The sequence below is a fragment of the Spermophilus citellus genome, assembly GCF_964194105.1.
Source record: "Spermophilus citellus genome assembly, chromosome: 15".
Lineage (NCBI taxonomy): Eukaryota > Metazoa > Chordata > Mammalia > Rodentia > Sciuridae > Spermophilus > Spermophilus citellus.
In genome coordinates, this window is record NC_138195.1 from 87,496,955 (window position 1) to 87,523,914 (window position 26,960).

General features: G+C 44.4%; 1 protein-coding gene and 1 pseudogene across 7 annotated transcripts in view; both read left to right on the top strand.

Moving 5' to 3' along the window:
• The window catches only part of PLPP4 (phospholipid phosphatase 4), a 115,262-nt gene extending 89,015 nt beyond the window's left edge, over positions 1-26,247 (top strand). For 4 of the 6 annotated variants that reach the window (XM_081268652.1, XM_081268656.1, XM_081268655.1 and 1 more), the window contains 2 exons: positions 14,761-14,931; positions 25,721-26,247. In XM_081268652.1, the coding sequence (XP_081124778.1) occupies positions 14,761-14,931; positions 25,721-25,920 (371 nt within the window). In that variant the 3' untranslated portion in view covers positions 25,921-26,247. The remainder of the gene's footprint in view (positions 1-14,760; positions 14,932-25,720) is intronic. The other 2 variants (XM_081268657.1, XM_081268653.1) reach the window with 2 other exon arrangements.
• Positions 10,413-11,172, top strand: LOC308634669 (large ribosomal subunit protein uL30-like; annotated as a pseudogene). The gene has a single exon. The product of its transcript is annotated as a large ribosomal subunit protein uL30-like (transcript).
• Positions 26,248-26,960: the final 713 nt, after the last annotated feature.

Consider the following 26,960-nt stretch of genomic DNA (forward strand, 5'->3'; position numbering starts at 1 on the left):
AGGTTGGCTTTGGCCAGTCTGGAGAATGGGATGGCAGCCCCTGGTGGTGGTGGTGGTGTGTGTTTTCCTGTTGGCTAATGAGCGGAACCATCTTTTCTCAAGTTTAATGGAATTTGTAGTTTTTTGACATACGAGCTTGTGTCTTTTGACCAATAAAAAACTTTCTGGGCGTTAGTTCTTTGTTGGTTGTATTTGTGACAAAAATCCTTTCCATCTCTGTACTTGTCTTTTTCTATTCATTATTTAAAGAAGCAGTAGATGCACACTGTAGAAAGTTAGGACATATAGAGAAGTAAACTTTTTTTTTTTTTTGACAATGAAGAACTTTAAATTTCTACTGCTTAGAGGTCACCAACATTAGCACTTTAGTGCACATTTGGAGGAGGTATGTAATAAAATTTAATTTTCAATCAATAATCTCCAGCTAACCATTGGAGTTATATTTATTTCATGACATAACATGAACTATCTTCAGATTTCCCCAAAGTAACCACCAGTCCTTCTAAAGCTTCCGTCAAACCAGTGTGCAATCCAGGACTTGCTGTGTATTTGGATGAACCAAGTTCTCTGTATTAAATGCAACTGGTTGTATCAATCTTTTCCTTTGAGGTTATTACTTCTTGTCTATTTAATGACATATCTTCTACCCGCAAGAGTGTGTTTCTTCTAAAAAAAACCAAAACTCTTAGTTTTGCTTTCTCCTTTAGGCCTTTATCCATTTGGAATTGATTTCTGGGGGTGGTGTGCGGTATCAGGCCAGTTTTAGGTTCTCCATCTGAATCCTCATCTTTCCCAGCACTGTTTATTGATCTGTGCTGATCATAATACCACCTCTGCCGTGTCTCCTGGGATGCAAGGATGGATCTTTCTCTTGACTCTCCATCCTGATCCAAGGGTCTGTTTGCTTAGTCCTGTACCAACATGCCGTGTCCTAATCATGTGGCTTTATAATGAGTTTTAAGCAGGGTAAATCTCCCCATTGCTCAAGATAGGTTGGGCTGCAGAGTGTAAATCTCAGTAGCTTAAAACTAAAAGGGTTTTTTTCATGCCCCATGTACAGTTGTGGGCAATCTGGAGCCCAACAGAAGCTTTGCCAATATGTAAAGATGTGCTCGAGATAGCATGGCTCCAGGCCCAGAGAGCCGGAGAATCAAGCCTTAGCTCATTTGCTTCCTCCCAGAACTGAAACCTGTCACTTAGATTTCATTGGCTGAAACAGTCACATGACCACACCTAATTGGCTGGGTCTCAGGGAATCCACCCTGGTATAACTGGAAATGGAGGACTGTGCACCTCCTCTCTCTTCTTCAGCAGTGTCATAGCTATTCTCAGCTGGTCAAGTTTCATGGAAAACTCTTCTTGAGATTTTGATCAGGAATTTTATTTAATCGATGATTCAGTTTGGAGAGAAATGGTATCTTCTTATCCATGTATGTAGGGTATGAGTCTATTTAGGCTTTAATGGTTTTTTTTTTTTTTTTTTAGTAGTTTCAAAATTTTCTTTTTAAAGGGTTTGTACACTATTTATTAGCTCAATTATTAGATATTTTATATTTTTACTGATATTTTATAATTTTATTTTTTAAATAACATTTTGTAGATGATTGCTTTTTATTGTCTAGAAATGTAGTTGATTTTGGTGTATTGATTTTTTTACGTGGAAATTTTGCTAAGCTCTCTGGTAATTCTAATTATTTGTCCATGTGTTATTTTGAGTTTTCTATGTAGAGTATCATACAACCTTATTATGCTTTAATTAAGATCTCCCAATGTGCATCCATATCTCGTGACAATCTCAAGGGAATGTTTTAAACATTTTATATTCATATGACTTTTTTGGTAACATTTATTATTGGGGAGTAAGTCTCATTTCTTTTATCATATTTGTTTGATTTTTGGAATCATTATTACCAAAACAAGACAAAAATGAAAAAATGAAGTAAAGACCTACAAAATCCAAAAAAAATGATTGTAAACCTAAATATGTATTTCAGTGACTGGTAGGTCAAACATAAAGGGGAACCTATGTAAGACTTGAACAGCACAATTAACAAGCTTTATAAAATGCATGTTCCCTCCTTTAAAATATCTCTGTAAAAATTTTGTATCTTATGGTTATTTTTCCTTTAGGGATATCTAGCCCATATGCCCCCAAAACATTAGGTTTAAAAATACTGAGTCAATTTACTTAGGGTTAAAAAACCCTTGGGTTTTAAAATATTTTTTCTTGAGATATTTCATGATTTCTATTTATTTTTGTAACTCAATCATTTCATACAAACATTCAAATGTGTCAACACAAATTTCTTAATATCAATGTTTCTAATTTCATATCTTCATTATTGTTTTCTGTATTGCTTATGTGTCTATACTTTCTCAAAACAATGTAGTCTCCTCAGAGGTTAATCTATTTTATAAGTCTTTTCAAAGAGCTAATTTTTGCCTTTAGTGTCTTTACCATGTGCTTGTTTACTTTCATAATTATGCTGATAATCTGTATTATCCCATCTCAATTTTTGAATTTAATCTGCTGTTCTCTATTTAATTTATTAAGTTCAGCTCAATAAAACTAGACTTTTCTTCTTTTTCTGATGTAAGCAATTTAGGCTATAAACTTTTCTCTAAATATTGCTTTAGCTATATTTCATAAATTTTAATGCATGTCATCAGATTTATTTCTAAATATTTTGTAATTTTATTATTTAATTATTGGATTCATAAGATACTTACAAAGCTTTCTTGTTAAAAAAAAATCCCAAACATAGATGTTTTTCTCACTATATTTAAAAAATTATTTATGTTTAATTACATTGCAGTCAGATAATATAATCTATAAAAATGACCAAATTTTGATCTTAAGACTAGATTTGAGGTTTATTATATGGTCAGTTTTTTTGAATATTCCATATGGCTTAAAAAGAATGTGAGTTTTAAAATCACTGGACACAGGCCAGGCATGGTGTCACATGTGTGTAATCCCAGCAACTTGGGAGGCTGAGGGAGGATGATCACAAATTCAAGGCTGCCTTGGCAACTTAACGAGGCCCTCAGCAACTTAGTGAGACTCTGTCTCAAAATAAAAAATAAAAAGGACTGGGGATGTAGATGAGTGGTAAAGCACTCGTGGGTTGAATCCCCAATACCAAAAAATAATTTAAAAAATAATTGAACACAAAGTGTTATGTATCCATTAGACCAATCTTGTTAATTGTGCTATTCAAATCATGTATATTTCTAGTTTTTCTGTTCATTCCTAATTTATTAATTACAGAAATCTGTATTAAAACTTTGCACTAGTGTGTAAGCTGTTGTAGTTCCATGGTATTTATAATTTTGTACATTTTATGAGACGTAAACAATGTTAAGAATTATCATACTTGTTGTTATACCTTTTACAATCTTTATAATTAAGCTGTGACCACCTCTGTCTCTAATACTACTTTTTACAATAAAGACCATCCAACATTAATATTGACACCAACTTTCTATTGGTTAATATTTTCCTCATATCTTTTTCTGTTTATTGTACCCTATATTTTATGTATATATTTAAAAAAATCTTTATCTAAGAGGCTAATTGCAATTATGTTTCTTGTCATTACTGAAATATTAAAAGTTTTTTATTTATATCATTTTATACTCTTCTTTCTCCTTTCTTGTACTGTTTTCATGTGTGATTCTTTTTTCATGTTTTTTGTTGTTGTTGGAGAGTTCTATAAACCTTATTTTAATGCACATAAAGTCTGAATTAATAATTTTTTTCTCTACTCTAACAAATATAAGGAAGTTAAATGCTTTAACTCTGATCAGTGCAGTCTACCTTCCTAGTTTTGTCTGATGTTTTAATTCTAGCCTGATGCTTCCCATTCATCCCAACAAAGCCACCAGCCTGCACATAGTTTAGCTTACATATATGCAATATCTTTACTTCCCAGTCTTTTCTCCATCTCATTCTTTCAACTTCCTGCCTAAAATATATCCTTTAAATTTCCTTAAAAATTTCCTAAATTTTCTTCCCTTGATTTCATTCTTGAAAGGTAGCTCTATTCGATGCAGAAATCTAATTCAACAGTTTTTCTCTTTGAACTTTGAAGATAGCATTTGTATGTGTTAGTTTTCTGTTACTGTGATAAAATAACTAAGATAAACAACTCAAAAGGAGGAAAGAGTTATTTTGGCATATAGTTTTAGAGATTCCAGCCCATGGTCACTTGGCCCAGTGGCTTTTAGTGAGTAGTCCATCAAGGTGGAGACACATGGCAGAGAAAAGCTGCTTGCCTCATGGTGGCAAGGAAGAAGAAAAAGGGGGTGGGGTGGAGAGAAAGGAGCCACAGCCCTGACACCCCTTGTGAGGTCATACCTGCAGCGACCCACTTCCTCTGGTTGGCCCCATCTCCTGAAGTTTCCACCAACTCCCAATTGCACCACCAGCTGGAGACCAAGCCTTCATCACATGAGCATTTAGGGACATTTAGGATCCAAGCTATACATTATGTTACTGCCTTTTAGCTGGGCTATGGGGGCTGTTTTGAAGTCAGCTGTAAGTCTTAGTGCTACCCCTTTGCAGATATTCTTTTCTTCCTTTTGGGATGGTTTTAATATCTTGCTTTTTCTTTTATGTCATGAAGTTTTCTTATTATGCTTCTAGACATGGATTTTCTTTAATGTAACTCGCTTGGGATTTATTGGGCTTTATAAATTTCAGGTTTGTGTCTTTTAACATTCTGAGATCTTCTCAACCATCACCTATTTGAAAGTGGCCTCTTCTCCATTCTATCACTTTCTAACTTAGACTCCCATTAGACATTTGTTAGACCTTCTTGTTACATTATTCATGTCACTTAACCTTTCCTTATTTTTCATTTTTTTCTTATTTTTTTTGTATTGAATTCAGAACAAAATTTGAATGAATCTTTTTTAAAAAAAATTTAAATTAGTTAATGAAAGTAAAATACATTTATGCACTTTGATATATCATACGTAGATGGGATATAATTTCTCATTTTTCTGAGTCTAAATGTTGCAGAACCATATTGATCATGTAGTCATATATATACACACAGTAATAATGTCTGTTTCATTCTATTTTCTTTCATATCCCTACATCCCCTCCCCTTCCCTCCCATCACTTCCCTCTACCTAATCTAAGGTGACACTATTCTTCCATAGTGCCCCCCCCCGTCTTATTGTGAATTAGCATCAGCATATTAGAGAAAACATGCAGTCTTTGGTTTTGTGGGATTGGCTTATTTCTCTTAGCATGATATTCTCCAACTCCAATCATTTTACTGTGAAATGCCACAATTTCACTCTTCTTTAAAGCTGAGTAATATTCCATGGAGTATGTATACCACATTTCCTTTATCCATTCATCTATTGAGGGACACCTAGGTTGGTTCCATAGTCTAGATATTGTGAATTAAGCTGCTATAAACATTGATATGGCTCCATTTCTATAGCATGATGATTTTAAGTCCTTTGGTATAAACCAAGGAGTGGGATAGCTGGGTCAAATGGTGGTTCCATTCCCAGTTTTCTGAGGAATCTCCATACTGCCTTCCATATTGGTTGTACCAATTTGCAGTCCCACCAGCAATGTATGAGTGTACCTTTTCCCCCACATCCTCACCAACATTTATTGTTGCTTATATTCTTGATTGCCATTCTGACAGGAGTGAGATGAACTCTTAGAGTAGTTTTGATTTGCATTTCTGTCATTGCTAGAGATGTTGAACACATTTTCATATATTTGTTGATCAATTGTATTTCTTCTTCTGTGAAGTGTCTGTTCAGTTCCTTAGCCCATTTATTGATTGAATGTATCTTACCATTTACTTATTCTTTATCCAGTGTTTTCTCAGTTGTTATTTATCCCGTCTATTGAGTTTTAAAATTCAATTATTATATTTTTTCTTTTATCAAAATTCTACTTGGTCTTTAAAAGATCTACTGTAGTATTCCTTTATAATGCTAGTCTTCTGTTCTTACTTTCAAGCTTCTCTATACTTTCTTGAATATTACAAATAGCTATGTGCATTGTAATTATAGTATTATGAGTCGATCTATCCTGTGTATTCTCATGATGACCTGAAATCTTTTCGTTTTGAGTTTTCTTACTCTGGGCTTTTAATTTCCTCTAGAACTCTCTTTTGGGGGAATATCTGGATGTCTGGATTGAAGCTGAATTCCTCTAGAGAGGACTTTTGCCAATTGCCCGAGAGCTCTTACCTCAGGGCCACTCAAAATTAGTTTCCCACTTAAGGATTTTGGAAGATTATCTCAGAAGCGTGAATTGGACACAGAAGCCCTGTGACAGTTGGCTCATAGTTACGGAGTCTCTCCACATAGCATTAAGACGGGCGGGGGACAAGTTCCCCTGAGGTTTCCTTCTGAAGGGCAGCCTCTTGTCTTACTTCCTCTTAAGCAGGTGGTGTAGTCCTAGGGTCTGAGATTTATCTGAAGTCTTCTGCTATATTCTCCATCTGTTCTATTTTGAATAGGCCTGATACCTTGTCCCTTCTCGCTCGCTCTCTCTCTCTCTCTCTCTCTCTCTCTCTCTCTCTCTCTCTCTCTCTCTCTCACACACACACACACACACACACACACTGTGTGTGTCACCAAGATGCCACCGTGGAGCTCCAGGTCAGCAAGTCCCTCCCCACAGAGCCTGGCCTGGTCCAAACTGGCCTTTCTCCTCCCTTGTACCTTGTTCCCTTCATTTTGGGGAACCTGGCTTTCATTAATTCTTCTCTCTTTCAAGGCAGTGATATGTGTGAAAGGTTTTTTGGGGGGGTTTATATTTCATCCAGAATTTAATTATTTCAAACAAGGTGTCTAGTCTGCCACACTGCTGCAAATAGAAGTCCTGGGTTTGGGAATTTTGTGATATTTCTGTGTTGCAAAGTGGGACTAACTTGGACTTAGAAATAGAATCCAGCATTTACACTCAGTATTTCTAGATAACCATCTCCTCAGCTTCACAGATATAACACCTTGCATTTGTATGTTGAATTTCTGTTTACAAATCACTTTCACAAATGCCGAGTCTTTTGAGAGCTGGCTGTCATGGATCTTGTTATCCCCATTCAGAGACTAGACAGGATTGATGCCGGAGACCTCACTGTGATTTAGAACCCAAGTCTTCAGGTACCTTCGAGAGTTTTTTTTTTGTGACAGTGCTGACTTGGATTAAATGATTTAAGAGAAGCCAGCAAGTGGATTTCAATTTGCTGCCCAGAGCAGGTCATTGCTGTGATAACTATCTTAAGAGAGATTCTGAACCTGAAGCTGGCTTTCTGAATAAAGTCTCTTGATCAATTAGCAGTGTCTGTGAAGGTCACGGAGATGAAACTTAAGATACTTGCTTTCCCAAATGGTCCCCCAGACTTCACACACACACATACGTGCACATGCACACGTGCACACACACAGAAACACACACACACACACGTCTCATATAAACATAAATCTATTGAATGTGGATGGTGTAGGCAATAGATGGAGACATCCTTTGTATATGTCAAATAATTGAGGCTTCTTGTCTGTTTATGGTCAGTTTCCTGGGGTGTGCAAGAGGAGCATAGATGATCTTTAGTACTGGGAAGTTTGTTTTCAGAAAAAAAAAATGGGGAAGTTTGGGATGCTGCCTCATCAACTAGATAGTCCCCTGGGGCTCCTGAGACTGGATTGTCCTGCAGTTTTCTTCAGTAACCAAAGCAGAGGCCTAGCCTAGCTCAGGACAGTAGCTGCAAGTCCAATTGTTCCCCCCTTTTCCAGTACACAATACTTAGAGAAGGTTTGATTGGGCTGTGCAGTTGGCACCTATCTTGGACTGTGCCTGTCAGTCAAACACCCCAAGGACAGCAGATCTCCTTAAGTCTCTTTCCTGTGCAGACTGAGAGCACCAACCATGGCTGCTAGGGGTGGGTTTAAGAGTTGTATTTCCCTAACAAATCATACAGAGCAGGTGCTAGAGCATCTCATAAAAGATGGGAGGAGTGGAGGCCACTTCTATAGAAGACAGCAGGCAGTGCCAGTCATTAGGACCCCCGGGGGCTTCTCCAGATGAGCACTCTGGGCAAGTCAATGGCTACCGACTTTTTGGTGTTTTCTCAAACAGGAACATTATTATTCAGATCTCACCACCTCATTTATGTTATGCTGAAGCCTTTGGAGATACAATGAGTTATTTTTTATTAAAATAGTGTCATCATACTCTTTCCCAGGCTCTGACCAATTCCTCTCAAGGCATTAGGGAAAAGGTATTTCTTTCTTTTGAGGGGTTATTCTTTTTTTCTTTTTTCACTTTTAGAAATGTATTTGATTATAAATTCATTATTACAGAACACCAGTCAAGACAAAAAGCTTGAGTGACAGTATTAAATAAAAAAAATTCAACTGTATGTAATCTACAGGTGACTCTAAATCGAAGCATACAGGTGGACTGAAAGCCAAAGGGCATAAGAATGTCACCTACAGAAGTCTCTCTTACATTTGTGTTTCAGATTGTTGCCGCTCACCATCCATGCTGGAAAAGGGAAAAGCGATCCCGAGCATCTCGACCTCCTGTAGATTAGGCTGTCAGATGGGCAAAACCGCTTCCCGTCCTCAGGACTCTTTATAGCTCTTGCCAGGAACATTTGAGTCCTGATAAGCATTTTCCATCAAACAGTGTGATGTGGAAGGGGGAAGCCATGGTGGCTTCTGTTGTTTATAAGCGTTGCAGGAAAGCTGACTCCAGTATCCAGTGGCTTTACCAATGTTCACTGTGTGGCCAGCCTCCAGGGACATGATGTAGTGACCCCTTGTGGTTCAGACTTTCATTTTGCAGAGAAAACTAAAGCCCAGAGAAGAAAAGAAACTTGTCCAAAATCATATATTCTATGAAGGACAGAGCTTAGATAGGAACCCAAGTCTTCATCTCCACTACCACACTCCTTATGGGGTATAGACAACTAGGTTGCTACCCGCAACCTTGGCTTTAGATGGTCCTGGGGAGCTTCATTTGCATCCTATGAGAAACATTCTCCAACATCAAGATTCACTCAGTTTCCTAGTGTTGTTCTTCTCCTTCTTGGAGGAGATACTAATTCTCTGAGTATAAGAGATGGAAAATGCACATAGATTGCATCATCAGAGCACAATTCTGTCTTTGGTGCCCCAAATGATACATTTGTTTGGGAAATTTAATATAATTAGTAAAAGTGAAAAGTGGTAAAAGCAAGGTCTGTCTCCCTGATTCGTATCTTATTTGTTTTTTAAAGATTTTTCTTTTTCGATGCCAATTTTCTTATTTCTCGTGATCATTAGGGTAAAGATTTTCTACTTGATTTAAAAGTCAACAGGAGGAAGGGGGGAAAAAAACACATCATTACACCTAAGCTGAACCAATAAACAGAACTCTCTTTGCAAGAGGAGAGTTGCAAATCTGTGATAATTCATCTGCATGGTTGCACGAAAGAATTGGTGATTGCTTCTCAGTGTCACCAGGGAGGCAGGTAACCCTGGTCACGGGATGCTCTGGCCATCACCCTCAGCTCTGTTGGTTGTGATACTCTGCTTGTCTGGTCTCATTGGCAATAGCAAATGAGCATCTTCAATGCCAAGAACAGGGAGGGAAGCCATCCCCTTTCCCTTTCTCCCTGCTTGAGACCAACTTTGCTTTTCCCAGCAGATCCACATATAAATATTTATAGTCAGCTCCCACAGCCAGGAAAACCTTCCACAAACTCTGAAAGCAAGGGGTGTGTCCTCTTTCCACAGATCTTGTGCCTGCTTCCTTCCTGTTATTAGTTAAGGGGCATGTGTGCCCACCTCACATGGTGTCAGACTAGAGCGCCAAGGAATGAATTTGCAATCTAGAACAGGCAGATTCTTGGTATCCTCTCACTCCTCTGGCTTGGTAGGTTTCTGCTTATATTTCTGTTGTTGGCAGCGTTAGCAAGATATGAATACATTTATCTGACCATATAATATTCACCTTGAAAACATTCAGTGCCCTGTGTCTCCAGATACCTGCTTGGTTCTTTACTGAGCAGGAAGTTAGGCTTGTGTTAAGGAAGAGGGACAGAATCTCACACAGAATTGTTCCAGGCTAGGATAAAAAGCTTCACAGTCCCCAGGTGTCTCAATTGTGTGGGTTCTAGGATAAGAAAATAGGGTGTTGCATGTTAGAGGTGGAGAATATGTTTATGATGGCCTTCCTGTTTTCTTATCCCAGTTGAATTTGAATCTGAGCCTTGGTGGTTGAGAGTCCCAGGATTTCAGAGTGGGATGGCTCAGAGGAGATTGCATCCTGGTCCCAAGCCCCTTATCTCAAGGCAGGAATCATATTAATTAGGTATGGCTTGGTAGATGCTAATTCTGTCTGGGGTGGCAGGCAAGCAAAAGACCAGAGCTTCCTTTTTTCTGGCTGGAACCATTAAGGGTGCCGAAGAGAAGAAAAAGAAGGTTCCTACTGAGCCAGAAACTCTTAAGAAAAAGCAAAGGCATTATGCAGAGCTGAAGGTAAAGCGCCTGAGGAAGAAGTTTGCCCAAGAGATGCTTCAAAAGGCAAGGAGGAAGCTAATCTATGAAAAAGCCAAGCATTACCACAAGGAATATAGGCAAATGTACAGAACAGACATTCGGATGGCTACAATGGCAAGAAAAGCTGGTAACTTCTATGTACCTGCAGAACCCAAATTGGCATTTGTTATCAGGATCAGAGGTATCAATGGTGTGAGCCCAAAGGTTCGCCTTCCCCAGATCTTCAATGGTACCTTCGTTAAGCTCAATAAGGCTTCAATTAACATGCTGAGGATCGGATCGTGGAACCTTCCATTGCATGGAGGTACCCAAACCTGATATCAGTGAATGAACTAATAATCTACAAGCGTGGATATGGCAAAATCAATAAGAAACCAATTGCCTTGACAGATAACGCTTTGATTGCTTGATCTCTTGGTAAATATGGAAGATCTGATCTGCATGGAAGATCTTATTCATGAGATTTACACTGTTGGAAAACGCTTCAAAGAAGCAAATAACTTCCTGTGGTCCTTCAAATTATCTTCTCCGAGAGGTGAAATGAAGAAAAAGACCACCCATTTTGTAGAAGGTGGAGATACTGGCAACAGGGAAGACCAGATCAACAGGCTTATTAGAAGGATGAACTAAGGTATCTACCATGGTATTTTTATAATATGGTCAGTTAATAAAATAGTGCCTGCTCTCAAAAAATAAAAAAAATAATAAAAAAAAAGACCAGAGCTTCCCATAGCTCAAATGTGCCTCCCAGGCAGAAGGAGTCAACTGTGGATGACATTATGTCTGTTCAATAACTGTATAAATGTCAGCAAGAAAGTGACAAGCATAAGGTTTAGCGTGAAATTGGAGCTTCATCCTGTCACCTAGAAAAATAAGGGCACAGAGCAGTGCTTTGGAAATACTGTCCAAAGGCCCAAGAGCATGTGTTGAAGAAGACTGGCTGCTTCCAGATGCCCACGGGCTCCCAGCCACTGCACTCAGCTATTAAGCATGGCTGGAATCTCCTCCTCTTCAGGGAATCAGAGACTTCCAGGATTTGGAGGGGCTGTGGTGTTCATGCAAGTTCCTACTGTGCCAGAGAGAATATATTATACCTGAGCTCCAAAACATATGAGTGAAAGTGGTGCCAGAGCTGGCCAGCTGAGAGTCCCCAGGGTAGCAGGGGTCAGGAGGAGGCTGGCGATGGTCTCTCTCCACAGGCCAAGCACCCCTCCCCTGCTTCATCCCCTGAAGGTATCCAGAAGTGGTATTGGTTGCTTGAGTTGATGACTCTTCTGTCTTAAAGTCTCCAGGCCGGTTTTTTATGGGGACACAGACAAATTCATGTTCATTGACCTTTTTAAAAATATGTTTGTTTTCTTGACAGATGCCAATTTGGCAACTCCACAGCTGTTTCTTCTCTTGGAGATTCCAATCTTGGAGACTTTATAACCCAGCAAATCCCTGGGCTTTTCTACTTCCCACATTTAGTGTACCTAGGTAGATAGACTTGCTAATCCATCTGATTTGAATAAAGTCTATTATTCCTCCTGTGAGAGCTCAAGATGGGGCCAGTGCCAACCAGAGGCAACTGTCTACCCTTCCTCTTCCACTCTGACACCTCATGGGAGAATGTAGGTAAAGAGAAGGAAGGGAGCAAAGTAGATGTGGATGGGAATTCAGAAGCCATTGGGCCTGCCAAGATGGCACCAGATGGGGCCACACCACATAAATCACTTCATACACTTCCACCCCAGAAGCCTTCTAGAACAGGACTGGGCAGTGCAGTGCCTCATGGCTCTTTCTAAGCACAGTCCTCAATGTATGTTGACACCACTTTGCTGACTGAGTGCTGGCCACTGTTCAGAAGAGCTTTTGGTGCTCTTACCTCCTTCATTTTCTTGCTTTTGCTTCATTTTTATACCCAGGATAAACCTAATTTAGCTTCTATTTCAAAAAAGTGAACACAATCAAAGTATAAGGATGTATGAAAATGTCACAAAGAAGCCAGTTATTTTATACAGTTAATATGTGCTAATAATTATAATTAAAAATTACAGCTGTGGAAGTGTCAACACAATGTAGTGGTTAAAAAACAAATAATTAAACCAACCAAAAGGGGCGAGGGGAAAGCTGCACTGTGACCTTATTACTTCTGGGACTGAAGAAGTTCTGCTTTGGCGTAAGCTTATATTTATATCCAAGGTGTCTTTTGAGATCTGTTATTTTCAGAGATGATTTGGAAAAGCTGCAGGCTGTTCATTATTATATACTATAGTCATGAAAATAATGATCCTACAATTTAAAATACTGCTTCTGAGCCTAACCTTGTACCCTAGGTATTGGCCATATTGCTACTCAACCTCGTATTTCACAGTGGCCTCAGAGTCCATTGGATAGAAACACCACAGCTGTCTTATCTGTGCTTCTGTACCCATCACTTCCAGTTTTCCGTGTTTGTAGAGAACTTTGGGCAGAGCACCTTCCAGATTTCCCCCCATAGTGTGCACTGTTATCTCAAGGTAGATCTTAGAGCTCTCTTATACAGATGACAGATGTGTTTTAAGCCAAGCTTTCTTAGACTGCAGTGTGCACACAGACTGCTAATGGATATTGTGCAATGCAGATGTCGTTTGGAGTGAGCCTGAGAGTCTGCATTTTCACCAAGATGCTGCAGGATTCCTTGCTGCAGCCCAGGCTTTGGGCAGTCCTTAAATTGCTGGTGTACTGACTCCTTGAAAGAGCTGATTTACTGAGTTGCTGTGTGAGCTAGTTACCTGTGAGCTCTTTCCTCTCAGGAAGATTTTCTAATCAAGGGGCAAGATTGGGGTAGTCTGGTGTCCAGAGAAGCCAAGGAGCTGCAGCAGTTGGCTTCAGTGGAAGTTTCTAGGCTCAGTCATGACCGCTATCAGAGTCACCTGGGAAGCTGCACACTCCTGCACACACCTGCATTCACACATGCACAACAGGGGCCACTCAGGATCACTACCGACAGAACATCTCACAGTGGCACCTGGCTACCAGTAGATGGTAAAGGTATTGAAGGTGACACCATGTGCAGCCAGGGTTGAGGACCACTGTTCTAAGCTCTCAGAAACCCACCTGAAATGGCACTGAGCTCCAGCTGTGTTTTCTCCAGTGTTAATTCTTTTTCTTAGTTTTTAACTGACACATAGTATTTGTCAAGATTTATGGGGTAGAATATGATAATTGGATACTTGTATACAATATGGGATGATAAGATCAGGAGAATTAACATTTCATCTCCTCAAACGTTTCTCGTTTGTTTTGGGAAACTTTAGACACCTCTGGGTATTTTGAAATATAAAATTGTTGTGGACTGTTGTTACCCTACTGTGCTGTAGATTGTTAGAACTAATTCCTCCTATCTAACTGTATTTTGGTGCCCAGTATCCAAGCTCTCTACCTACCCCGTCCCCTGCCCTCCCTAGCCTCTCTAATCTGTGAGATCAACTTCATAGCTTCCACATGTGGGGAGGACATGTGGTGTCTCTTTCTGTCCCTGGCCCATTTCACTTAACACCATGTCCATCCATGTCCTTTCATCCACATTTCTGCAAATGACTAGATGGCAATCTCAGGCTATCCCCAACCTTCATGCTTTTGACAATGGATTTGGCATAGCCAAGAAACAATGGCTGTTATTTCTATGAGAAAACAAGATCAGTCTCACTTGCTTCTCCATCAAGCTCTGCTCCTCCATAGCATTCCAAGTTCCATCTTCATGAACGCCGCCAGTGCACACTGTCTCCCTAACCAAAAATCTGGGCCTCACCTCTGTCCCGACTCTCCCTTACTCTTCAAATCTAAGCAGTCCTCCAAGTCCTTTGTTCTTTATGCACTTTTTTTTTCTTGTAGAGTGTAACACTGTATATTAGAATTACCCATCAGGATGACCACTGTCCTTCCACCTGAACCTGAGCCCTTGGAGGGCAGAGAGCATCTCTTGCTTCTTTTCATCCCTCCCACCCAACACAGTGCCTCCCCGGCACACACTGGATACCCACTAAACCATTGTCCAGTGAGTGAATAAAATGTAGCAGGTGCTCACCTGCAGGCCTAGAAGTCCAGCCTCATGGTTGGAAGTCTGTTCCAGTGTCACAGCAGGAGTGAGAGTTGCCTAGAGGCTGCCACCATAGCTTGGCCTGGGATGTCAGGATGGCAGACAGGATGCCCAGGAGAACTTGCCACTCTCCACCTACTGGAGTAACACCTGTTGTTTTTCTTTGGCAGTTGCCTTCTCGGGCCTTGGTTTCACGACATTCTACCTGGCGGGCAAGCTGCACTGCTTCACCGAGAGTGGGCGGGGGAAGAGCTGGCGGCTCTGTGCTGCCATCTTGCCCCTGTACTGTGCCATGATGATCGCGCTGTCCCGCATGTGTGACTACAAGCATCACTGGCAAGGTGAGTCCCTGCCCAGGGGCTGCCCATCCTCATAGCAATCCCCTCTTCCTCCTCCTCCTCCATGGATGGGTATAGAGATTGCACCTAATTGGGGAGGAGGAATAACTGTCCAACATTAGAAACCAGGGTGGGTATGGTTTTGAAGCCAGGGTGCCTGCCAAGTGGGTTCTGACCTCCGTGTTGCTCTTGCTGGGACAGAATTGGAACTCTTTTTTGCTGTCTGTTCAAAGAGACTTTTCTCAAGTCCTGCCAAAATTTTAGGCATTCAGTGTTGTCACCTTAGCCTCAGACTCCAGTGGGACTTCCCTACTGGGTCACTTGACTCAGTCCTCAGACCTGGTGCCAAGTGGTTTTCTGGCTCTTTTCCCATATCAAGTACAGTCTACAAGGATGTATTTCTCACCCTGAATCCGTTCCAAAGAGTGTATCCAGCCCAAGGACAACCCCAGCAGTGTTCTTAGCAGCACTTGCAACGTTGGGGTGAGGTGGCCTCTATGTGTTAGTTCTGGGATGTTTTTAAAATCCAAATCACACAAAACAAGTGAGGGACTTGTTCCTGGAATATAACTAAACCCTGCTGTGTCCCCATTGCATATAAACTATAGCTCACAGTCTGCTTGGAAGACAGCCATCATCTGCCCCAGCAAACAGGGAACAGAGAGATGACATCTATAGAGGGTGTGGTCTCCAGGGGCAGCAAGATCTAGGGCAGCATTTCCCAGATTCCAGTCCTTAGATCCTCTTGATCAGGCTGTCCTGAGCCAGGAGTTTGACTCTCAGGGTGGGGTGAGGTTCTCTGGGGTGGTGGTCAGGAATCTCCACGGTTATCACGCAAGCCTGTCCTTTCTGTAGTCTGAGAAGCATTGGTTTAGAGTTCCACTGCCCATGTCACTTAGCAAAATAAATGCACCTGCCTTCCCCACCCAGACTGTGGCCCCAACCTCCTCCCTTTCCTTTGTCCTGCTACTCCATTTTCCCCTCCTGCCTCTTCCCTGCTTCTCAAGCCAGCTGCCTTATGGGGCCGCCCTCTTCTCTCCCCTCCAGCAGTTGGTTCCTATAGTAGGGGCCAGTAGAGGCCAGAGATGAGGACAACTGCTGGCTGAGGGCACCTTTTCTCTATCTTCTCTAGGGGCTTGTTCCTCCTCTCAGTGCTGCCTCGGTTTCTCCTACCCCCTCCCAGCTGTAAGTCCACCCTCCTGGATCTCATGCCCTGGGTGCCGTGTGTCCTCAGCAACAGCATTGACTTGGAGGGTGCAGGGTAAAGGGAAGAGAGGCTGATGCGTGGTTTAGACAGGTGATGCACCAGGCATGAACGAGGTCTGAGGCCCTCTGGGGAGGTGGTCAGGAGGGGACCCCAGGACTCTGGCCTGAGCGTGCCCTCATTATTCATCCAATGACTTGGATGAAGTTCTAGATGATGTAAGTCCACATGACAAGAAAGAAGGAAGGAGAGAATCACTGGGCTAACAGCAGTTGGCATACCAACGGTGCCCTGGGAACTGTGGATGTTTCCCACAGAATCATGTTGTCCCTGTGGGTAGGTCATCTGCCCATGAAGAGTAGTATGAGCCAAACAGCCCTCTATAGATCGCTTCTCATGCATCCCTGTGAAGCACATTTTTATGAGCAAAGGAACTATAATCCCTGAATATTTCGCAGTGCTGTCTCATAGACTGAATGAAATAATGGACCCAAAAGTACTTTGTAAATGGAAATGTCCTACATGAATGCAAATTGGTATCACCATTCCTTAGCGCATTGTTTCTAAGGAGACTGTGTTGTGTTTCCCAAACAACTGGTTTGGAGCATGATCTGTTTGTGAGCTGTGAATACTGGGTTTTCACTTTTACTCAACCATTTTGGACTTGGGAAATGATTAAGAGTTTAAAAATTGGATAGACTTTTCCTTTATCTTGGAGGTTGTAAGAGCCCTTGTGTAATGACCTTGTACTAAAAATCTAAGATGTGAAGTTGGTCTTTCTTGAACATTCTGTGACCCTAACCTGATCTGTTACTGTTTACTCTGTGGCTGAGCAATGTGGCTACCATGGAAGAATGGGGATCTTGGCTTTAGGGGCTGATGGATTCAAGATGCAGTTGGTGTGCCCAGGGTCTGCTGACAACTGGGACTTCAAAACAGGTCTGTCCAAGAGGCACAGAGAGGAAGTTTGGGCAGTGGAGAAACACTGTGACCACTCCAAGGGAAAAGCAAAACAAGAGAAATAATGTTTAGTGATGCTAAGGGCCATGCTGGTGGAGGAGTGAGGTGGCGCTGTGTGATGGTAGACTTCTGCAGCCAACCTGGACTTGCATGAGTTGGTTTAGGTCAGGGGTTTGTTCCCAGTGCCAGCCCAGCTCTGCCACAGTCTGTTCAGCTTGCTCCCCTGGAGTCATCCAGGGAAAGAACATGCCTTTTCTTGGATCCTCGTATGGACTCTGAGTCAGGCTTACTTTACCTGAGTCTCATTTATGAGGCCATCACTGTCCATACTGGTTGTAGGGGTGGAGAGGTTGACCGGACATTTGTCAGTGTCTAGAGACATCCTTAAGGTTGTTACAACGTTGGGATGATGCTCCTGGAATCTCATGGGTAGAGGGTTAAAGCTAAGGACTATAATACTAAACATCCTACGAGCCCCTTCTCACAGGCGTTACCCAGCCCCAAGGTCAGTTCTGCCAAGATTGAGATCCTGATCCACATCCTGCCAAAGCCCTGTCTTTCTTTCCCTTGTTTCATGGTAAGAAGCAGCGATGTTCTGGGAATGAGAAATTCTATTCATTCAACACTCAGTTATATCTAAATATTTTTTAAGGATTTGGCAAAGATTTTTGTTTCTCATTAAGTTTTTAAGTAGATGCATTTGCTTAAAATAAAGCTGTTTTTAAGAGCACACAAAAGTTGAGCACAAACAATAAGATTAAATTCAGCAGTCCACAGTGATGGGGAGTTAGAGACCAAATAGGTGCTTCCAACAGAAAATTGACCATCAGGGTGATGACCTGACAGGCAGAGGCTTGGGTCCTCATGCTGGGAAAAAAAAAAAAAAACTGTTTAGTGTATGAACTGTTTCATGGAGTTTGTAGCTGCACCTTGGCTTCTATTTATTACTTAATAGTTTGCGTAGTTAAGTGGTCTTTACAGATAACCTGCATCCATTTAAATTAAACACATATTTTCTACAATAAAGAGATTATAAGGCCACAGTGTTTCTTTTGGACAAATCCCTTAATATAGTGATTTTACTGTCAATCTTCTTCAGTCTTTCAAAATATAAAGTATTTTAACTTAAGGCTACAGATAATTTTTAAGTACTACATACATCATGACTATTAAAATTGCTTTTAGTATTTATATCTAATATACAAAGAAAACTTACTACCAGATGCTTACAGTAGATATTAATCAGTCTGACATGCTTATTAATTGATCCCATAAGTAATTATAGGTCAGCATGATTTTAGTGTTTGTTCTTTGATGTTCCTAAATCTGGAACGCAGTATTTACAGAACAGATAAACCCAAGCTGTGCAGCCACCCAGGCATCCTGATAGCTTTTCCAATAGCCGTCACAAGCTCAGGTGTAAATCCCCTCTATGTGAATGTCGTTAGATCCGATTCTCCGTCAGAAGGTGATGGTGGAGGTTGTTGGGTGCTCCTGATATAGGTCCCCAGTCCCATGGCCAGCAGCTGAGAGCAGCAGAGGTGGAAGAGCTCTTAGGGTTCTAAGAATTTCTGCTTGGGGAAAGCCCCTGTCTTCATAAGTCTCATCCAGGGAGCGCCCTGTGCTCTTTAAGGGGGAACTCCCTGGGGAGGAGATTCCCGGCCAACTTGACCCATCCCATGTCCCATCTGAGTTTTCCTTTAAGAAGCTTTCGACTTCTTTCCTTCTCTCCGTGTGATCTTGCTCGGCCTGACAGCTGCACTCTTCCCTCCCCGGCCTTGGTACCTGTTGCAGAAGCTGTCGTCTGGGGGTGAGGAGGGCTGTCACATGAGAACCCTCAGAGCCACTCTGTCCTGAATGGTGCTGGGCACCCCGCAGTGTGTTCTCCACGTCGCCATTATAAACAGCAGCAGAGGCTCGAACGCCGCTCCATTCCCACTACTGCTCACGCTGGTCCACCCAGGAGCCCTGCAGTTCTCCTGCAGCAGCCGGAAGGCAGCCAGGCTGCGGGTCCACAGTGGGGCTGCACCGGCTGCAGCTGCACCTGGGCCACCCTGCAGGGGAGGGCCTGCGCCCAGGCCTGACCCTCAGCACCCAAGGCACAGTTTAGAAGTTTAGAGAGGAATCCAGTTTCCTGTGTGGAGAAGGTGTGAACAGCTAGGCCTCCAACTGCTGTGGCCAGAGCCTGATGAGATAAACTACTACTTTTTCTTTCATGGACTGAGCTGCCCCCATGGGCAGGGGCCATCTATTGGGCTGGAAATTTGTGTAGAGCCCAGTGGGCATCAGTACTGCCCAAGGCCCTCTCGTCATTGACTTCAGTCATTAATTAATTCATAATCAACATTAATGTTAGGAGGTTTTCTGACTCCATTTCAAGTTTGATTTAAGCAATAGAGCCCAATGTAGAAATACATCTGATTGCTCCATTGCATATTCACATCCAGTAAATAGCCCATAATCTCAAATGACTTGCTCTGTTGGTTATCCTGATTATTTTCTGTTATTTCTGTTTTTTTTTCTCTTCTTTCTTTCTTTCTTTTTTTTCATGCCCCCTGGCACACTCCAAATACACAAGTCTGCTGTTTTATTAAATGAGGGAAATACAGGTGCACAGGCATAGGGAGGGGCAGGTGTGACTTTTAACAAAACTTGTCCGGACACAGACCAGCTGGACTGATGCTAACTGTGTGTGGCTGGTCCCGTGTCTGTGATGCACTACTTTCAGGTCCACTGGAAGCAGGGAGTTGACAGGTGTCGCCTCCAAGAGTGGCTCGTCTCTGTATTTCACTGAGTGTTTTAGCTCTAAAACCTGCACCATTCCTGAGCAGGTAGCAGCAGAGGAAGAGCAGGTCTCTGGCCAGTGTCTGCTGCTTCTCACACTTGTGCCTGTGGTCTCTGGCCAGGGGACAGTCCTAGATGGCAGTGGCAGGAGACTGGTTTTTGCCTGATTGTGGGACAGGATGATGAGCCCCCCCTGAGAACCTGCATCTGGATCCAGGATCTCCTTGTGGGATTCGGGTTAGGCAGCACTGTTTTCTTGCATCATAGGTCACTGAAGACATCCTGGGTGCCTAAGTGGAGTTTCATTATCGGAAAGAGGCAATTACTTGTTCCCACTCAGGCCAAGGGCCAGCTGAGGGTGGGAAGCCCCCACGTCCCTCTTGGAGACCCCATATGGGCGTTTTTCAACATGACCACCCGTGCCTTCACCTTGCTTCCCTGACTGGGCTGTGAGAGTGATCTGAAATGAACTTCCATGTAGTGGCCAGAATTCAGGAGATTATCAGTCCTGCCAATGCAGGTGTGCGGAGGGGGACACTGGCCACTGTTCTGGACTGATGTGTGTGCCACAGAAGATCACCAGGTTCAGCAGAGCCAGGCAGAGGCTGTTCTCTCTGGAGAAACCCTTGTCAAAGCTTCATGGTGCTCTGTAATGCCCAGGTCTCTCGTGGGTTCTCCTTCCTTCCCCTTTGCCTGTCTGTCTGTCTGTCTCTCACAGCTGAGGGACACACAGCTAGCCAGGCCTCCCTTGGGCCCTCAGAAGCAGTCTCTAAATGAGGTGACTTGAAAAGGGTCTTTCAGAGCTCGTTACTGCCCCCACCAGCCCTGGGTACAGCAGACTCCCGAGGCTCACTCTCGGGCATCCTCGGTCCCCTGTGACTGACCTCACCTCGTTTCTGCCCACAGTCGCTGCCCTGTGTAGGTGATTATGAAGAGGCCGCCCAGGTCTAGACAGAACCACTCAGCCGCAGCCCTGAGTGGTAGTGTGAGGCTGCAGGGTGCCCAGGTAGTGGTCTAGAGTGGGAGTGGGGTCCTGCTCCACATGGGGGGCTCATGGAACCTCAAAGGGACATGGGAGTGCTGTGACGTCCTTGCATCCTACAAAGATACCGCCACCCTGTTAAAAGACGGCCTTCCTGAGTTCAGGTTCGCCAAGCCTTTCTTCCCGTAGTGCTCTTATGGACTCTTCCCTCTGCCTGGAAACCTTGGGCGCTCTCCTTGCCCCCTGTTCCACACTTCCCCTGGCTGATTCTGGCACATCCTACAGGTCTTAACCCATGGGTGGCATCCCAAGCAGAGCCCCACACCCTCCAGCCCAGCCCAGTCCACTGCAGGCTGCACTGTGTGGTGCATCGCAGCTGCAGAGCACGGCTGAGCTGCTCAGGAATTCAGAGCTCCTGTTGCTTTACAATCCAGTGAGTGACAAATGTTTTTTAAATTCATTATAAGTTTATTTTAAATGCTATGAAAATAAGGCTGAGCTCAGGAGTTGGACACACTGGGCGGCCTGGGTGCTGTGTGTGCGGTACAGGTGTGCTGAGAGAATAGCAGCTGCAGAGCACGGCTGAGCTGGAAATGAAAGGTTCTCATCACTTGCAGACTCCTGCACTCGAACACAGTCTCCATGCAAGCAGAGTTAGGTCTCATTTGTTGTCCTGGCACACAGTATGTATTGGATTCCTTTCCTAGGGCTGCGGTAATAAATACTTAATGTCTGTCTTGCCCTTGGGACTTGTGTGTTTTGTGCAGTCTGCACCCTAGTCCTGGCCAGCGCGCTTAGTGCCTGCTGTGCGTGCAGTACAGGTGTGCTGAGAGAAAGCAGCAAGTGAGGAGGCAGCAGGACTTTGAATTCCGGGGACACTGAGATCCATCCATCTCCCTTTCCAGCCCTCCATTCACATGCCGCCATATTCGGGATGAAGTCAAATCAAGCAGACTTTTTTCCCTAATAAAGCCATTTGTTTCCTGTCTGCTTTTCTGCAACAGGATTTGCATGTGATTCATCTAGATTGCAGTAGCCCGCTTGAGGCCCTCAATGACAGGCCCCTTAGAAAGTCAGTTATTTCTTGGATCTTATTCCCACCGCTGTAATAGCCGAGGCTGGCTCTGCTAGAGGCGGTTTGGAGCAGAACTGCCCTTGCCCTGACAGCTTCCTGAACCTCCCAAACACCTGGGATGTGGCGTTCCATTAAGCCGGCAGGAGGGACCCTTTCCTTTTAGGCTGCTGCATCCCGTAACCTGGGAAAAGTACACTTGGAAAAGTTTGGTGTCCTTGGTCAGTGGTCCACCTCATGGGATGCAGAGCCATGGCGGAGTCTTCCGGTGGTATTATTTGTAGGTTTCACTTTTTGGTCTATTTGATAGTATGGACGGCTCAAACGTAAATATTGTGAATCTTTTCAGATGCTAATAAAAATCAGTCCCCGTGAGGCTGTTCCCTGGGGTTGGAGGGAAAAACACAACAATGCACGGGTGCAACTTTAAGACCTTAAACTAGAAGTAGTTCTGGCACCTTCTGTGGGCAGGTGGCCATGGGCAATGTGAAGAGATTCATCACTGAGCAGCCACAACATTTGATCATGTTAATTATGCCTGCTCAGGAATTCAGAGCTCCTGTTGCTTTACAATCCAGTGAGTGACAAATGTTTTTTAAATTCATTATAAGTTTATTTTAAACGCTATGAAAATAAGGCTGAGCTCAGGAGGTGGACACACTGGGCGGCCTGGGTGCTGTGTGTGCGGTTCAGGTGTGCTGAGAGAACAGCAGAGCTAGGTAAGGGGGCAGCAGGGAGGATCGGAAGTCCCCTAGAAGTGCCAGGGAGGGACATGAGAGGACAGCATGAGAAGAGCAGAGGTGGGGACTGTGTCCTGGGTCTGATTTGGACGCGCTCCGCGGCACTGTCTTTAGAAGAAGCATTATTAGATCACCATCACAGCTCAGGGAGGTGGGGATTGAGACCTCCATTTGTTCTGAGAAAGGTGAAGAGACTGGCCCTGGCAGGGGCTGGGGATTCCTCAGCAGGAACATTCTTGAGTCAGGGCTGAGGGGAGGCATGGGGACCCTCCAGGCCCCGGTGCCTCTGCAGGGCCCACAGTGCCTCTCGGGATGAGTAGGTATTGGCCTGCTGCCCGCCCGTGGCCTCCAGCCTCCCCGATGTCCCTGCTTTCACCTTGATGGCTGCTCCGTAGGGCCGAGCAGATGCCCAGATGTGCCCCTGGGCTTTCTGCCTGTTGGCAGCCGGGCGGCCATAACCTCATCCATCTGTTGTTTAGATTTTTACTCCCAGGGCAGGAAGCAGGGGCAATTATTCAGTCTCTTCTTTGACCAGAGAACCTCAGGTGTGGCCTCCAGAGGTGGACCCAGGGCACCGCACTCCTGGACCTCTCCCTCAGGAGGTCCTGCTCGCCAGCAGGTGCCTGTTAGTGTTCCTGTGTTGCAGATGAAACGACAGAGGAACAGGGTGGGAAAAGGGCTCACCCAAGGACACCCAGGACAGCAGCCAGTCCAACTGCCACTGTGCATCCATTTCCATCAGCAAACTTAGTTCTGCTGTGAGCAAGTATTGATCCAGTGTAGAGGGAACCGCAGCCACGGCCCTGTCCTCACAGCCTTCTGAGTCCAGTGTTAAATGTCCCTCATCTGCACAGCTTGACATTGTTCCCCACTGTGCTGCATAGGGAGGCTCAAAGTGTGCACCTGGGAGACTTGGTCCATGGCAGGGGTCAGGTAGGGACTGCGTTGCATGGGGACATACAATTGAGCTCTGAAACATGAATAAAAATTGAAAGCAGGGTAACGAGAAGGAATTTGCAAGAGCCCAGGAGAGGGACAGCACCTTTGGGTCCTGAAAGGGGAAGAGGCAAGTGTATTTGAGCAACTGACAGGAAGACAGTGAGTGGGAGGGATGGCTGGGGCTGGTGGCAGGGCCAGGGGAACAGCCTTGAATGACACAGGGGCTTGGGTGTCTCTCTAGGAGCAGTGGCAAGGACTCTGCCAGCAAGAGAACAGCTTCGTCTGTTTGTACTTGAGAGGTCATCACCAGCTGCTTTCCATACTCTGGTGACCAGAGCAGTGACTGTGCTCTGCTCTGAACCATTCAGGCTGCCATCACAGAAATTTCTAAAACAAAAGAGCTTTTCTTTTACTTATTACCTCTTTATTTGTTTTCCAATTGTAGGTCAGTAAATTGAAATGCACTATGTGGCTGAATTTATTTAAAATAACTTAAAGCTGTGTATTATAGGATGTTTATGTTTTTCTATTAGCCTACTAGAAATGCTGAAGGCAGAGGCAATTCTAGGAAAGATAATGAAATAGAGAAATGTTCCCTCTCCTCAAAAGTTATTCTGATTGATCTAAACAGAGCCTGGATACCTGTAACAGAATCATAAAAAGACTGATAAATGTGATGCACATTATCTAAACATTGAGCTGGTTTTTTTGGAAAGATACATTTCTTCAATAACCTCTCAAAATTTCCCCCACAGGAGATGCCAGAGAATTATCTTGTGACTTAAACTGAAGTCTCTGAACAGGGTGTAACTTCCTGGGAAGGCTGGGAACTTATGCCCTGAACACTGATCATTAGGGAGCCCTGTGGCCCCTCAACAGAGCCCAGGTGGACACTCCCTTCCGCCCATGGGCCTGCTGCACTGTGAAAGCTGGGATCTCAGAGGCAGATACTTAGGATGCCTGGAATGAGCTGACCCAATCTAGCGCAGCACCGTGGGCCTGCACAGGCTGTAGAATGAGGACCCTGGGCTTCTGGTCCAGTGAGTTTGGGGGAAACAGGGCAGATGCTAGTTCCCACAAGAAGCTTGTATGATTGTACAAGGTAATAAATGTAATAATGGAAATCCCCAATGAAGGCAGCTGAACATGGCAGCAACCTTAATAAAAGACTAAATTTCTTTTGATGGGGAGGTTCTCCATCATGCCAGGATATTTTGGCAAGAATAATCCATAGAGACAACTTAGAGCATTTTACACACACACACACACACTGAGTGAGGCCTGGTTTCATGGGGTCGCTGTTGGGCACCAGTTGTATGCCTTCCTTGGTGAATGGCTGCTCCCTGTGGTGGTGGAGAGGCCTGTCTTGCCCCACCCCTGCCTCAGCAGTTGTCTGTCACCTCCTCAACTTGATGAGATCTGCAGCTCTTTGGAGGGGTGAGGTTCCCTCCTGCAGAGGTCTGTTGACTGTGCCAACCCTGGCATGTTGCAGATGCTTTATTCACTTTGTAACTTTGTGTCACAGACAGGGTTTATTTTTTCCCTGGGAAACCACTTACCTGGAAACAGACACCAGCACACCTGCTGCATTTTTGTGGTGCACCAGCAGGATCTCAGGACTCCAATGAGACCCACCTAGAAAGAAGAAAAGTCAGCCCCCACGGGTACAGGCATTTAGATGTTATCGAGATGGCTGGTAATCTTTCAGAATTTAAAATTGTTCTTCAAAGTCAGGAATAAGGGCTGGGGTTGTGGTTCAGTGGTAGAGCACTTGCCTAGCATGTGTGAGGCACTGGGTTTGATTCTCAGCACTGCATATAAATAAATGAATAACATAAAGGTCCATTAATATCCAAAAACATTTTTTTTAAAGTCAGGAATAAGATCTAAATTCTTGCAATGCTCAGATGTGAGTTAAAGAAATAAAAGGGGCGAGAGAATCAGGTACTCACTTACAGGTACGTGCTAGGAGAGATGGCAGCTTGCAGAGACCACAGATTCGCACGTACAGAAAACCAGTCCCAGAAGCAGGTGGGAAAAGTGCGTCCTGGAAAACTCCACTGGCCACGTGTAAAGGAAGAGTAACGCCTTCCTCCCTTTGCTCTTCCTAGATTCGTTCGTGGGCGGCGTGATTGGCCTCATCTTTGCATACATCTGCTACAGACAGCACTACCCGCCGCTCGCCAACACGGCCTGCCATAAGCCCTACGTCAGCCTGCGCGTGCCCACCTCGCTGAAGAAGGAGGAGAGGCCCACGGCGGACAGCGCGCCCAGCTTGCCCCTGGAGGGGATCACCGAAGGCCCCGTATGATGATGTCCCGGGAGACGGACACTGAGCCCCGGGCTCGCTCTTCCCCCCAACGCCGTAACACGGTGGCAGAGGTTTTCTGTAGTGTGTTTCTCATCCATTATTTCTCCAAGTTTCCCTTCTGCTTCCATTTTGCCGATGGTCTTCGTGCCACTCTCGAGGTCTCCTTTCAACGTTTTCGAATTTGCAAGGTCAACACACCGGAAGCGCTCTCTAAAGACCAGGGAAGGGCTGCAGGGGCGGGTGGGCGTGGCTGGCCGCTTCCCTCCACCTGGTGTTCGCCGTAGCGATCGCCTTCCTCCTCCTTCATGGTTGTAAATCACAATAAAACCTCCCACCTGGAAGACGCACCGTCCAGTGTGGCGAAGTCATTCGCAGCTGCAGCGGGTTTCACAGCGCAGCCAAAGCCAGCTCTGTCCATGGGGGTCCGGCGGCTGCACCGGGGAGCAAAGGCTCGTGTCCCAGCGCGTGTCCTTGAAGTGGGTTTGAAACGCAGAGCGAAGCTCTTAGCATTCCCCGCACTTTTTGCATCACTTATTTAGAAAGATTCGAGCTGAATACCCCCATGCACAGACCTCTGCCAAGAACAATGAAAACAAAGAAGCGCGAGCCACTGTGTCAGCGGGGAGGCCACCGAGCTCTGGGCTCTGGGTGCAGGTCCTTCCAACCTTACCATCTAGGTCTGGGAGCCCGCGCTGTAGCTCAGCCTCTTACAGAAAATTCCACTGCACCCAGGGAAGGTGCAGGAAATCAGTTGCCACCCAAAGGTGTGGCTGCATGACCCCTGGAGGACAAAGGCAGCTCCAGGGCCAGAGGTTCCTCTATAGGGTCAGCTGCTGATGTGTCAGTTTAGAGCCAGCAGGTGTCTTCCTTCGGTCATCTCTGCTGTGGGTCGGCCCTGGAGCCATGCACCACCTTGTGAAGACCTCCTTCAGTGGACTCCGGTCCTGTCCAGCTGTGGTGCCTCCAAACTGCTTTCGCCCAAAGCTGCCATGATGGTCTCACAGGTGTGGGGAGGGAAGGGAGGGCCCCAATTGACGTCC